General features: G+C 50.2%; 1 protein-coding gene across 1 annotated transcript; it reads right to left on the bottom strand.

Moving 5' to 3' along the window:
* Nucleotides 1-935: 935 nt before the first annotated feature.
* On the bottom strand, nucleotides 936-2,897 carry Lcn9 (lipocalin 9). Its single transcript, XM_027935899.2, has 6 exons — nucleotides 2,715-2,897; nucleotides 2,231-2,367; nucleotides 1,904-1,977; nucleotides 1,387-1,497; nucleotides 1,066-1,167; nucleotides 936-958 (listed from the first exon to the last, which is right to left on the bottom strand). The coding sequence occupies exons 1-6, from the start codon at nucleotides 2,808-2,810 to the stop codon at nucleotides 936-938; spliced, it is 543 nt and encodes a 180-aa protein (XP_027791700.2). The 5' UTR covers nucleotides 2,811-2,897.
* Between the last annotated feature and the right edge of the window lie 11,579 nt (nucleotides 2,898-14,476).

Genomic DNA, 14,476 nt, shown 5'->3' with positions numbered 1-14,476 from the left:
TTTGCTCCCAGCAGGGCCAACAGACAATCACCTGGGACCCACAGGACAGCGGTTGGGCTGCTGCCTCTTTATTCGCCACCATGCAGTGGGGAGGGCCTGGTGCCTACGTGGGTCAGCCCTCTCCCTGGGCTGCCAGCCCCACTCCTCCTGACTGCGAGGCCCTGCAGGACAGGGTCCTTGAAACCTCAAGGACTCGCAGGCTGAGCTGATGTGGGGGTCCAATGGGGGTGGCCTCTGGGAAGGGAAGGAGGACTTGGAGGGTGATCTTGTGGGACCATGGCTCGTTCCTGAGAAGGGACTCGGGAGGCTGAATGGTGGCCTCCAGGAGAGATGCCCAGACCCCGGCTGGGACTCATCTGGAAAGGGGCTCCATGCAGCGGTCCATTTGGGTCTGGAGATGAGACCTGCCTTAATTACTGGGTGGGCCCTAAACCTAGCAGGTGCTGATGAGAGGGGAGAAGGGACACAGACAAGGAGGCTGGAGCAATGCTGCCACAGTGGAGGGACATGGAGCCATCAGCAGCTGGAGGAGGTGGAAGGGTCCTGTGGAGCCCCGGGGGAGTGTGGCCCTGCGAGTCCTGGACCCCCGAGTTCCTGGCTGCAGAGCTGTGAGAGAGTAAACCCCACTTTTCTGCCCAGAAGCCCAGGACACTCCTACAGCATGAGGTTCTTTTCTGCCCAGGTCCCACGTCCCATGAGCCTGGCTCCAGCAGTGATCTGCCCCTGCACCAGGCGCTCCACGCTCCCTTACTTCTGCAGGAGACCCCAGCAGGTGGCTGAGGACGGGTCTCAAGGGATGGTGCTGGTGGTCCTTCTGGGCTGGGACCCTGCCCTCTGACATGAGCCCCAAGGCAACCCTATCCGCTTCCATTGCCACCCTGAGCTGCCCGTCCTGCACCCAGGAAGCTCACGCACCGAGGGCCTGGCTGGGTGCTCTACCTCTTGGAGTAGCAGTGATCTGGGGAGACAAAGGTCCCCGGTTGGCTCGCTGGGCCTCCCCCCAGACCCCGAGCCCTTGGGCCGCTGGGCCAGGCAGCCTGCGCTGGCCTGAAGCAGGAGCCCTACCTTCTTGGGTCAGGTCCATGATGTTTTTGGAAGTCAGTCTGTACTTTCTGCAGACTCTTTCGAATCTGTGTTGGAAGTTGTGGCTCAGCTTTGAGATCCGCCCTGAGGACAGGTTTGGGACCATGTCTGGGGAGGGCCTGGAGGGCCTGGGCAGGGCTGCATTGCTGACCAGCAAGAGGGGCTCGTGCCAGCAGGTGGGTGAGGGATATTGAAGCCCCCACTCACCCACCTCTCAGACTTGGGGTTCTTGGAAGACCCCCACCCACCCAGGGTGGCGCCTGTCTCAGAGCAGGACAGCTGGGACAGCTGGGGCTGGGGTACCGTAGAGCGCCAGCACGCGGGTCTCGGTCCCATTGCGGATGTTCTGCATGTCGAAGATGACATACATCTTGTAGTCCGTCTCCGAGACCAGCACCTTGTTCTCCCCCTCGTCTGTGTGGAGATGCCACTCAGCACAGCCCACCGCCACGCCCCACGCCCCCCAGGTCCTGGACCAATGCGGGGTCACTGTGTGTGGTAGCCCTCAACCACCAAGAGGGAGGGGGAGTGGGAGCACAGGAGCGGCTCAGATGGGTCCCCCGTGTGGCAGTGTGGGCAGCAGGGCGCCTTGGCCCCCTCTCCATCCACCCCAGCCCCCCGGTGGGCCTGAGCCCCTGGCTTCCCAAGAGGAGCTGGTCTGGGAGCCCCTGAGTTGGAGCCAGGCTAGGTCCTCTTGCTTTGGGGTCAGGGTATCAGGGATCTCATAAAGTGCCTTAAGTCGGTGGTCACCAGAAACAGGGCAAGGCCGGGCAGAAGGACCCCTGGCTGTCAGACCAGGAAGAACCCTGCCCGCACTCACAGGAGATGGAGTACTCTCCGTTCTTGTTCGTCTTCTGGCAGACCATGCTCACGCCCACACACTCACCCTGCACCCTGGAAAGGAGCGGGGTGACGCTTGGAGTGGGGCCCCAGCCCCAGGGTCTGTGGCAGGAAGTATCTGTCCTGAGGCACAGGCTTCACGCCCCAGTCCCGCCGGGGGTCTCAGCTGGGTCCACAGAGAGGGCCATCACCAGGCACGCTCCTCTCTCGTGTCTCAGGATCCCTCCCCGAGGGTGGGCCCAGAGTGTGAGTGTGAGTCCGGGTGCTGGTGGGAGGAGTGCAGTCCCCCATGTCCAGCAACACTCACATGAAGCGGAAATTGAACTTGAGGCTGCCGTTTTTTAAGTGTTCAATATTCCGAATGAAGAGCCTCAGGTCTCCGTCTTCTTTAATCCGCGACAGGTTGTTTGAGGCCATGGAAATAGAGTACCAGACCCCTGAAATCTGGAGGGAAAGGTGTGACAATGGGGAGCCCTGGATGCCATGGGGCTCCTCGGTGCCAGTTATAGGTGTCAGCTGCAACTAGGGGTCCTCTCCCTCCCAAGGTCCCCTCTGACCTCCCAGGCCCCCTCTGTCCTTCCAGGGTTCCCTCTGACCTCCCAAGTCTCCTCTGCCCCCCAGGGTCCCCTTTAACCTCCCAGGTCCTCTCTGCCCTCCCAGGTCCCCCCTGGCCCTTTGGCTTCAGTCACAGCTGGGGAGGAGAGGGCCCCCCATGGCAGAACCACGCTGGCATAGGTCAAAGACCCCAAGTTGAGGGGAGCAAATGCCCCAGAAGCCTGGCCTGTCCCCACCCTGGCCATGTTGTAGTTCTTATCCACGACAGCCAGGGGGTTGAACTTCTGCGCCCCAGCCAAGCTCAGCCCCAGGACCAGCAAGAGCAGGGTCATCCTTCCTGGTGGGTGCCTCGGCTGTGCCTGCCCTTTATGCCTGCTTCTGCCCTGTGGTTTCCAGACCCTGTGGGATGACCTGGTCTCTGCCTGTCCACAACATCCTGTGCCCGTGGGAATGCAGTTTAAAGTCCCCTGTGGCTGCTGCCCTTGACTGCTCATGACCTGACCTGAGCTGACGTTGGCATCTGCTTGAACTGGTGTCCAGCTGGGTCAGAAAGGAAGTGACAGAGGGAGTCAGGAGCAGGCCAGGCTGTGGAGACTGGGTGCGAGGGTCAAGGGCCCAGATGGGGCTTGGCCTCCAGCCTGTGCCCTTCCTGGCAGGGGATGGCAAGAGGTGAAGATAAGCATCTCCTGGCATGTCTGCAGCATCTGCTCAGCCTGCGGGTGTCTGGAGCATCCGGGCACAAGGTGTGCTGGTGGCAGGTAGTGGGGGAGGTCCCGGCTCCCACATGAGATCAAAGCTGGGCCAGGCAGCGAAGGACCGGGAAGAGCCGACCCTCCAGAGACACAGAGGAGCTGCCCACAGGCTGCCACTCACATAAAGCTAGGTCTGCCACCTGGGCATGGGCCCATGTGGGTCCTGGGGCCTGTATGAGCTGCTGGCCCGGCCCTGCTTTGCAAGGTTGTGGCAGCTCTGGGGACTGCAGACCCCTTCCCTCCCAGGTGGGCAACGGGGGTCGGCCGGCCAGGGGCTGGAGGGGAATCACTTTTCCCAGACAGGCGGGCCCTGGGCTTCCTACCTAGGAAAGAGCTTCCAGGAGGTCGGCCGTCCCTTCCAAGAGGCCACGCTCTTCTCCACAACTTCCTACCACTTTTTAAAAGAAGAGATTTAAGAAATGGTGTTCAGACGGGCAGAGAATCTCTGCTGACAACGAGTGGCAGAAGTGTCTCTCCCCACCCGGGCCAGGTGGCGGGCAGCTCCTCCTCCCCGTGGCTTCTGGGTCTTGGGGGAAGTCAGCTCCAGACAGACTGGAGAGGCCGCTGCAGAGGGTCGAGGTGGCTGTGGGTTGGCACCTGGGGTCTCTGTGATGGGGGCTGGGCCAGGAACATGGCGTCCAGGAGCCCTTCCCCTTGTAGGGTTGTGCTGGCTCCTTTGAGGCCTTCTGCCAGGCCCACCTGTCATGCCCAGCTGCTCTGACCCCTCGCATGGGCATCCCTGAGTCTGCCTCAGTCCAGAAGCAGAGGTGGAGGCAGCTCAGGATTGGGGTCAATGTGGCACTCCAGGCCCCTGCAAGACTTGGAACATTCCCCTCCTTCTGGGAAGTCTCTGGTGTCCTTCTCCAGGCTGGCACAGTTCTGATTCCTATCCTTAGGAAATCTGAGGAGTCTCTGGGACCGGGAGGTCTGGGTGGCCTGTCCTGGCCAGGGAGTGGCAACACCCAGTGCCAAGTGGGATCCCACCTGGCGTGAGGACACCCGACCCTGGAAGGCACCCCCGTGTAATTCCTGGCTAGCAGTTGAAGAAGGGGGCCTGCACTTCTCTCCAAGACACCACGTCTTGGGGCTGCCCAGTGTCATGCTGGTCTTCACTTGGTGAGGCCAGTCCCCGCTGGAGACACTGGCCGTGCCCTGAGTCAGGGACAGGCAGGAGGGTGCAAGCTGCTGCCTTCTCTGGCATGTTCTAGGGAGCTGCTGAGATACAGAGATGTGAGAGACGCGGATGAAAAGAGGGGCCACACTGACTGCAAAGTGCTGCCTGCGAGGGATCGGTCCACTAAGGTGGCTGTGGGGGCCGCTGGCTGCAAAGAGAACACGTGGAATCAGAATCCTTTGGATGGGCCAGCCCGAGCTGCTGGAAAGGCAAGAACAAGATCTGACCTGTAGTGGGTCGGGAGCTGCCCACAGGAACCGAGCGCCCTTAGCCTGAGTGATGAGAGTGTGGAGATGTGGCCAGCCGCCCTGGGCTGTGTGGGTGTGAACTGTGAGCACGGAGCGCACAGGGTGGACAGACCCCGTGTTGTCCCTCTGTTTGGGCGGGCTATGAATGCGTCCCTTTGCTCACTCTGCCTATGATCCCACATAGCACACGAGATGGGCGTGGCCTTCATAGGTGTCAGTCAACCTGCCGACAGCAAGACATCCTGAAGTTAGACTCAACCCCCTGAAACCTGACCCCTTGCCTCATTTGAATGGCTTTTCCCCAATAAAAGGGTTCAGCATGTGCTCCTCGCTGTCTTGCCTGCCTTGCCCCCCTTGTGGGAGCTGTGGCTGAGGAGAGGTCACTGAACCCAAAGAAAAGGTACTTTCTGTGTTTTTATTTAGTCCCAAAATTCACTTGGAGTGACTCTGACTGGTTTAGACGTGTGACACAACAATTGGCGCCTGAACAGGGACTCCAATGTGAATTTTGAGAATTGGTGGTTTGTTTTTTTCTCTCCAGTAGTGATAGTGTGCATAGATTTAAAAATTATTGTGGATTCATTTGTAAAAGGGTGATAATTAGACAAAAGAAAGTCAGTGACCTTAAACTTATAATATCTGGAAATTTTTGTTTTTAGAGACAGCAAGAATTTTATTTTTTGCAATTCTGGGGACAATAAATAGACATAAAAATGAGGAATTAGAAAATTGCAAGTACCACAGAAATTAAGATGATTGATAAAGGGTATGTTGCTAAGTTCAGTCCTCTCCCATGGGAAAAGCGCTTTGTGGATTTTTTCTGATTGTTTTTGTGAATTCTTATATTTTGAAATATTAGGTAAAGTTTTTTTTTTTTGAGTTATATGTCAGGGATCTGCGCTTGGAGAGCGAGAGAGCAAAGGCAAAGATTTCTTATGGTAAGATTGATATGGGGGATTTTTTCTACTTCTAGAGAAGCAAATTTCGTTTTTCTGCTGTTTGGGGGCAGATGCAGGGTTTGGCTGCTGTCCCTTGTGGAACCGCCAGCTAATTCTGCCCCTCAGAAACCTTGGTAACCAAACCCTTGAGCCAGCGTCTGCTGAGGGGCCCATTTTTCAAATTCAAGATGCTGCAGGAGGGCGTGCACTGCGGGAGGAGGGTGCAGGGAGTGGGTCCTTTCCCTGACAGAGTGCTGCCCACTGACCTGGCTCTGGAGCTCACGGAGCAGGAGGTGGAAACACGGGTAGCAGTGGCTTGCAGGAGCACAGGCAGGGCCACCGCCCTGGACGCGGGGCTCCAGCAGGGCACCCCGGGAGCACCCGCGCGGCGCTGCCCCCGAGGGTTTCCAAGCAAGAACAATAACCAGATGGAGCAGAATCCCACACCTGGGGACGTTCTGGGAGCGAATAACAGCTGGGAGCTGCGAGCATCTGCCCCAGAAACTTCCAAGACGCCACCGTTCAGGGGTGCCAGCTGCTGACGGGGACTCACAGGGTCACGAACCTGGCCATCACATCCCCTGCAATCCCAAGCAATACGGGCACCTGCGAGAACGGCCATTTACAGAGGCAGGGGCGCTGCTGTCACCCCGGGACCACTGGCGGAGTGCCCACGCTAGCGCGGAGGACTGCGGACCCTGGCCTGGCCATCGGTGCAGGCCCACCGCGCGGCTCCCATGGAGATGCTGACAGGGAAAGGACAAATTGCTGGTTTGCGACCCCAGCTGGACAGCCCAGCGGGCAACGCCCACCCCGAAAAACTGGCGGGACACCCACACAGTGCAGCTGCTCGGTGTCCTATGCCCCGGGGCGAGCCGGGCTGCGGGGCCACCAGCGCCACTCTTGCTTCCTCTCCGTCGTAACCGCCTGGCGCCTGGCTTCAGGTTCCCACTGTGAACCTCCACCCGACCTCGGCGACGCGGGGCACCGGCGAGGTGCCCGGCCACGTGGTCGCACGGAGATGTGGAGTGGACATGCAAAGGGACGGCCAACATCGGGGTTCTCCCCGAGGCTCTACACCTAGGAGTTCTCCCGGCACACGGCGGGGACGAAATGGCAGAAAAGTCCCGCCTCCCGCGTTTTCCCTTTCCCTGTCACTCAAACGGGGCTTTTGGCCCCGCCCCCGCGTGGCTGGCCCCGGGGCTGCGGCCCTCGTCTTGCAGGAGATGTCCACTGCCGGTACCAGCCAAAGATCCCTTCCGCGGGCGCCTGCGGGCAGCCTGAGCCCGACTGTTCTCGAGCTGGGCAGCCTCATCTCTTCTCCACAGCTGCAGAGGCCGTGTCGCGACCGCCAGAGAGACGCGGGCTCCTCCTGTCTTCCTTTTGGAGCTTATGAGGATGCATTTTGCTCATCACAGGAACAAAAGCCGGAGACAATTTGTCACAATGTTCCCGTGATGACCGAAAAAATCCTTGTTTTCATTTGTAACTATACAAATACAAAAAATAATAAATGTATTCGCTGGGTTCTTATTTTAACTAAATTAAGGGTACACCCATAGTTAAAATAAGTTGAAATGGATCCAAATAGTTTAAGAACCATGTAGTTTCATAAGGTTGACATAATTATAGCTATACCTTTATTCTTAATACATATTTTTCCAGTTATTTAATCTATGATCAGTAATTCATAAAATAATTAACACATATGTCTATTTATTTAATTAATATGTGTCTATTTGCTTCTAATTGTTTTCCTTCAACAGAAAACACAGAATTTATATTTCTTATACATGCATTTATCTAATGCTCTGCCTTTTATAGTTTAAAACATTTAAGATAGCGCTGGGGCTGGGGCTCAGCAGTAGAGCACTTGCCTAGCACCACATAAAAATAAATAAATAAAATAAAGGTATTGTGTCCATCTACAACTAAAATACAAATATTAAAAAATTAAGATAAATGTATTTTACTATAAGAATTTTGCTTTCAAGAAAATACAACCATCAAGTAATCTCTAATTCTCAAATTATTGTATAAACTTTATTAGATGATAAACAGATATGATTCTGTCTACAGAAATGTCTAAGGGCTTTAATTATATTTTTCATTGAGATATTTCTTCTTATTAAGGTACAATAATTTGTTTAGATTCTAAGATTTACAGAAATTGTTCCAAAGTATAACCAAAAGAAATTCCAAAAGGAGAGGAAAATACTTCCACAGAGAGCAAGCACACATTGGAGATCTGAGAAGAACAAAGAAATTATCTTTGGGTAAAACAAGGTCTTTATTGTCTAGATTTTAATGATAAAAAAAATTTCCTAAATAAGGAAATCCTTATATCATTATCTAGACTGATGATATAGAAAGTTAAAATAATTGGAAAACAAATGTATGTATAACTGGACTGACTATAACAATCTGAACTGATTAATTCTAGGATATTTCAGACTCCCTTCCCTGATTTTATTATACTAATATAAACCAAGATTGGGTCCATATTTCAACATGATAAAGACCTATTAAAATGTTAAGTTTGTTTCCATCAAGTAAGGTCTTTATTTACCTAGTGATTCTTAATGTTTAAGATAAGGATTAATTTTAGTTAATTAATTTACTTCTTTGATTAAATAATAAATATTTTGAAATGCTGACTTAAATTTCAATTTGACACTTCTTCTTGGAGACTAAATTTGATTGATTCAAAGATGCCAGTAGTGATTCCTGTTGATTCTTACATATTACTTCTGTTGTTGGATACTTGTAGGATTTGGGAGAGCATTTTATTAGAACTTGAGCTCTCCAAATTAAAATCATACATTAGTTTTGAACAATAAAATCTACAAACTTTGTTGGAAATTTTTTGTATTATCTAAGTTCTCTGACTGGACATATTATCCATAAAAAAATATGATAAGGTTTATATACTACTCCCTACACTGGGAAGCGGCCTTAATCATATTTTTTAAAAAGACAAGAGATAACTATTTAAAAGATAATATTCTGAGGTATAGAGATATTTTGAGACCTTCTCTCAGGAAGGGATTGAGGGTTCTTCTTAAATTGTCCATTTGCAGGTAACATCAAAATGGATCAGCTAGTCTATGTACTAGAAAATCACAATGATTAATAAAAAATGTCTCAATTTTATATCTAGCCTCATTTACTATTAACAGAGAAGGCCTTAAAAATTACCTACTGGAAACAAAGATCAAAGGGGACCTCTCAAACTTAATACAGATCAGAACAAACTCAGGGAGGTTTTTGAGAGATCCAAATTCATATATTGTAATATTTCAAAATTTATGCCAGATGTCTAACCTTATCTAGAGAGATGTGCTGTTACTTAGCTAAACCTTAAAATAGAGGGCCATCTTAAAAACAGTTTTAAAGGAGATTTATCTTAACCATGTCCTGATTATCTGTCTGGAGCACAGACAACTTCCCCAAACAGATCCAACACATAAACAAAATGCCTAAAAAGGAATTTTAGTAAGCCTTTAAAAAATCCTATTTTCATAGAGAGACTCAAAAAGACAGTGCAGCACCTTAAACTTCTAGGGGGCCACCCATTTTCAAAGTTGGGTTTATCATCCAGTTAGCCCTAGACCTTCCCTGGGATTGGCAAAGGTCAACACAGTCCTAGACAAGTTTAAATGTTACACCATAGGTGATTGGAGACCAAAGGAAGGAAGACAGACATACAGACAGAAAGAGATTGAAATGCTAATCTCACCCCAAGAAAAATAAACTTCCTTGTTAACAAGTTTACTCCTTTTCTAAATTATAATCAGGTTTTGAAAGCCTCTAAACATTAAAACAGGGTCTTACTTTGAACCCTTGTCAACAGTTTATCACTGAGAAAAATGACTCTAAAAATAGTTACCCCTAAAATATTAGACAGACAGCCATAAATAAATCAGCTCAACAGCTGATAGCTTATTTCAATAAAAAATTTAGCATGATAGACCTTTTCTCAACTTTAATAATATAAGGTGATGCCCTACATACGTTGATATTTTTAAAATTAGTAAAGTCATGGATTATGCATGGTGCTGGAGCTAATTTTGCTACATTGAGTGGAGTTGTTAAGGATGTTTGTGCAGCTGTTTCTTTATACACAAAGATTATTTTGACATAAACCCCTCAAAATGTCATTGTAGCTCGATGTCATAAAATTTTAAATTAGATCACTGTCTTAAACCACACTGTTGACTTGTCTTTGCCCATTAATATTTGAGATACTAACTCCCCCTACTTAGGTCAACACTAAGTTTGATAACAATAATGACAGTTTTTCATGAATTTGTAGATAAAAGAATATTCACTTCTCTAGTTCATTCTTTATTAATGGTAAAAAACCAAAACATCTTCTCTAGGCTTATTTAACATATGTACTTCCTATTTTGGACAGATGTCTATATGTTTCTCATGCCCCTACTAAAGACCACCACTCCCAAGTTATAAACTCTTTCTCTCACTTCATTCCAAATTAAGATAATTATTTAAGTTAATCTAGAGCTAATTTCAAAATATAAATTTTTATATACAACTTATTGTATTCTTCATTTTTGGTAATTCTGTTAAAGTAAAAATCAAGTCATGCATTCAGTAAAGGCTAAGTTTCTGTTTACCATGGTCCTTTTAAATAACTTCTGTCAAAATTCAGGACCAACTAAAGACAGTAAATCTTTTCTTATTATTCAAATACGTGTACTATTATCTATAACTTAAGCTTATGATGCTATGGCTTACGCCAGGCCTTTACTCAATTTTATTAAATAAAAAGGGGGAAAAACAGGACCCCACAGGCACATAGTAGGTCTTACAAAATATTTTAACATTTTTTCTTAATCGTGATACCGAGAGTCTTACTGCTGCTGAACATGATTTAGTAAGTTAAGTCAAATTTCAGAAGGTAGAGTTTCAGCTGGTCATCGTGGGGAGGTGGACACAGCACGGTGGATCTCCAGCTGCAGAGTTCACAGCCATGCAGCTTCATGGGCTTGACAGGTCACTAAAAATCACAAACATTTCTCAGGTCCACCTTTAAAGTGCCTTGCAGTGAGGACTAAGTCTACCCATGAAACTGGACTAATTGTACTGGTTGTAGTGGTCAGCTGCACCTCGATGTGGATCCTGTGGTGAACAGGCTGTCGGGGAGTATCTTCTGAGAAACCTCAACCAGCCGGTCATGCTGGTCCTTAGAGATTAAGACTATGTATCTGGACAATCGTCAAAACAGAGAGATTGCTGAAATAGAATTTCCCGCAGGCCAGGTATTTACCTGAACTATCCACCAGTGTATTACAGCCCTGATCCTTCTACAATAGAAGGCGACACCTTTTCTGGGTGGTGGGTCGTGCGTATGCCCTGCCATAAGGGGTCTAGTGGATAGATCTTAGGCTGGTCTCCTAGAATCACGAGGATGCCATCACTCCTAGAAACCTTGATCCTCAGCGAGATGGCACCCCAAAGGATGTTCTGATGTTTGACTTTTGCCTTTTTACCTTCCTGACAGACCTAAAAGACTCCTTAAATGTGAGAATTGAGAGGAAGGATGGATACATATCCTGTAACCTATAAAAGGTACGACTTGCCTAATCTTATCACTAGTTATGGTAGAGAAAAAGGACACTGACCCTGTGTCCTATGGCCAGCCGGCCTGCTGAGGCTGACATTCAGGCCTTGAAACAGGCGCGTGCCATTAACCAGACCTGGGCCAGCTCTTGGTCTTGGGATCCTTGAAGTGACTACTTAAAATATTATTCATGGTTCCTACAATACAGCCTTTGTGGCTATTTTTTTAAACTTACAACATATGGGTTTTTCAATAATTTGACTTAAATTACTTCTAAGCCCCTTCATCATCAGATAAGTGCTGAGGGAAAGATTGGAACTACGCTAAAATCTTAGAAACCACTGGGATGAATACTGCGAATGAGTCTCTGCTCTGTGGTTTGTGGAAAGGGTTAAATGCCAAATAAAAATGCCTGTGTTTCGATGGCCAAGCACAACGCTTGCCAATGAAAATTGGGAAAAGATCAAGAATCTTCTAATGAGTGTTTGGCAGAGGAATACTAATAACCTGGATCTTCCAAAGTTATTTGAATGACCCTGACCCTAAATCTGCGGAAACATTCGATGGGTATGGTATTGAAATGATATGTCCTTTGGTTTCAATAGGAGGTCAAGACAACCTTGGACCAAGAATCCAGTGACTGGAAGATAGAATTCCCCAATTGCCTTCACTTATTAGGAAAGGGGGAATAAGTGGGGAGCTGCCACACAGGACCCGAGCGCCCTTAGCCCTGAGCGATGCGAGAGTGGAGGTGTGGCCAGCCGCCCTGGGCTGTGTGTGAACTGTGGGCACTGAGGGCACAGGGACGTGTCCCCGACGTGGGCCCTCTGTTAGAGCCTCGCTCTGGTCTTTTCGTGCGCCCTGCCTTGATCCCCACACAGCTCATGAGATGGGCGTGGCCTCCCCAGGTGTCAGTCAACCGCTGACAGCAGACATCAGGAAGCTGGACTCAACTCCCTGACCCCTGACCCCTTCTCTCATTTGAGTGGCCTCTCCCCAATAAAAGGGTTCAGCATGGCTCCTCGCTGTCTTTCTTGCCCGCCTCGTGGCAGCTGTGGCTGAGGAGCCGTCACTGAACCCAAAGAAAAGGTACTTTCTGTGTCTGTGTCTTTATTGAGTCCCCAAATTCACGTGGAGTGACCCTGACTGGTTTAGTCGTGTGATGCGATATAGTGGTAGTGATCACGCTAAAATGAGACAGGTCTGTACAAAGTAAACAATGATCTTTCTAAAGACCCCAAAAGAAAATTTGTAAAGAAAAAATTAAATAAAAGGAGAAACACCCACATTCTTGGATGGAGGGCTCCGTACAATGGAATTATTAACGTTCCCTAAGCACGTCTGTGTTCTCTCCTGCCGCAACCTGCACCACAGGTTATTCAGGGCTACTGGACGGGGCTGTGAGGGGGAGCACGGAAAGACAAACAGAGGAAGAGCCAGACTCGGGGGTTCAGCAGCCTCTGATGAGGGGGACTGGCAGCTCTGCACGTTTATTCTGGGGGTTCAAACATCAAAAGGATTCATTGTGAGAAAGTTTCTTCAAAGCACTCAGAGTGAAGGATAAAAGTCTCTGCAGCCCAATTAGCAGTTTGAGCCCATAACTCCCTACCCCCCGGGTCGGTGGCATTTGAACTCGAGGTAAAGAACTGATAAAACTCTGAGACTGGCACAGAATCTCCCTTTGAACGGGGCATCACCATAGCAACTGGGCTATCTCCATCAAAGCCTTGCTTGGAGAATTCTCCAGAGGGGCATGGCCTATGTCACAGAATAATTTGAGACCCATAATTCAATTGCTGCTCCTGACACTTGACATAAGCACAAACACATGCTAATAGGGCAGTGAGGCCATGGCAGCCTTGAACTTGAACTTGAACTCCTGGGCTCAAGCAATTCTCCTGCCTCAGTTTCCTGAATGGCGTGGATACACCACCACGCCTGGTTTCAGGGGTATTCACTGAGAAACAGGGCAGATAATGTATTAGTCAGTTGTTGTTACTATAACAAAATGTCCAAGGTAGCTAACTTTATAAGGAAATGAGGTTTATTCTGGCACATTGTTCTGGAGGTGCAAAATCTAGGGGCTGCAGCTGGTGATGGTCTTCTTGCTGTCAGTCCCAAAGCAGCACAGACATGAGACAGGGAGCACATGTGTGTGTGTGTGTGTGTGTGTGTGTGTCTTGTGGTCTCTTCCTTTCTTATAAAGGCGCCAGGAACCAGGCATGGTGACATGTCCTAAGCCATTCAGGAAACTGAAGCAGGAGAATTGCTTGAGCCAAGGAATTCAAGTTCAAGCCAGCCTGGGCAGTATAGTGAGACCCAATTTAAAAAAAAAAGCCACCAGGATTCAGTGTTGGGGCTCCACCCTAATGACCCCAAATCTAATCCCCACTTCTCAATACCACAGCAGGATTACGTGCCCACCCTGGTGATACCATTAACGGAGGACTCTGGGGTAAGTTCCTGTCTGAGTGGGGAGCACCTTCCAAACCAGAGCGGAAAACAGAGGCAAGAGCTCCGCTGGCCAGAAGGTGCTGCCCCTGCCCCCTCTGTGGAGCCAGGCTGGGGCTGGAGGGGCTTAGGTGCCCAGAGCCATGCAGTGGGGCCTGGGGGCGCCCCTTGTGCCTGGCCTCCATAGGAAGGAGCGGCTCCCAGACCCTCAGGAAGAGGCCCAGGCTGGGCACAGCGAGGGGCAGAGGCAGCGAGGGGGTGCGTGGCCCAAGTGGGAGCCAGGCATCCGGCAGCAGGTGCATCAGAGACGGAGGCACGTAGGTGGCTCCTGCACCAGCGGACGCGAGCTCGGCAGCACTGGAGAGCAGAGCTGCTCACAGCAGCACTCCAGCCTGGTGCTCAGCTGGAAGGACTGGCTCACCCCCACGCAGGATTCTCAGGAGCCCGTCCCCCAGGGACCTTCCTCTTAGATCTCCGGGTGCCGAGCCACAAGGGAATCGGCGAGTTGGCTTGAGGCCCGCGTTTGAGGCAGCTGCTCCGCCAGCCACGAGAAACTAGTGTCCAGATTTTTTCAGTAAGAAAATCTTTCATTTTCTGATGGGTCTGTGTTGTGGTCACAAGTCAGGACGTCCTCTGGAGAAGGCAGGCTCACACACACCCTGTCTTCGTGCTGTAGCGTGTAGGTGTGTGTCCTGTCGGGGAAATGAGCACCAGCAGGCTCCCAGGAAGAGACGGGCACCCCGGGCGGACGCAGGGAGACCAGGACTTGGCTTCCTCTGCCCCACCCGGAAGTGCCCACGCCCACTGCTCGAGGTGCCCTCTAGGAGGGGGTGGGCCACGCACCTGCACAG

The sequence above is a fragment of the Marmota flaviventris genome, chromosome 13, assembly GCF_047511675.1.
Source record: "Marmota flaviventris isolate mMarFla1 chromosome 13, mMarFla1.hap1, whole genome shotgun sequence".
In the NCBI taxonomy this organism is placed as follows: Eukaryota; Metazoa; Chordata; class Mammalia; order Rodentia; family Sciuridae; genus Marmota; species Marmota flaviventris.
This window is presented reverse-complemented; position numbering and strand designations above follow the sequence as displayed.

Bases quoted from the DNA above. Each gene is read 5' to 3' on its own strand.
- Lcn9 (XM_027935899.2), bottom strand. From the start codon at position 2,810: ATGACCCTGCTCTTGCTGGTCCTGGGGCTGAGCTTGGCTGGGGCGCAG. The intron at 2,368-2,714 runs GTGGGGACAGGC...CTTTCCCTCCAG, and splicing joins AGAACTACAACATGGCCAGG to ATTTCAGGGGTCTGGTACTC. The intron at 1,168-1,386 runs GTACCCCAGCCC...ACCTGTCCTCAG, and splicing joins CCGCGTGCTGGCGCTCTACG to GGCGGATCTCAAAGCTGAGC.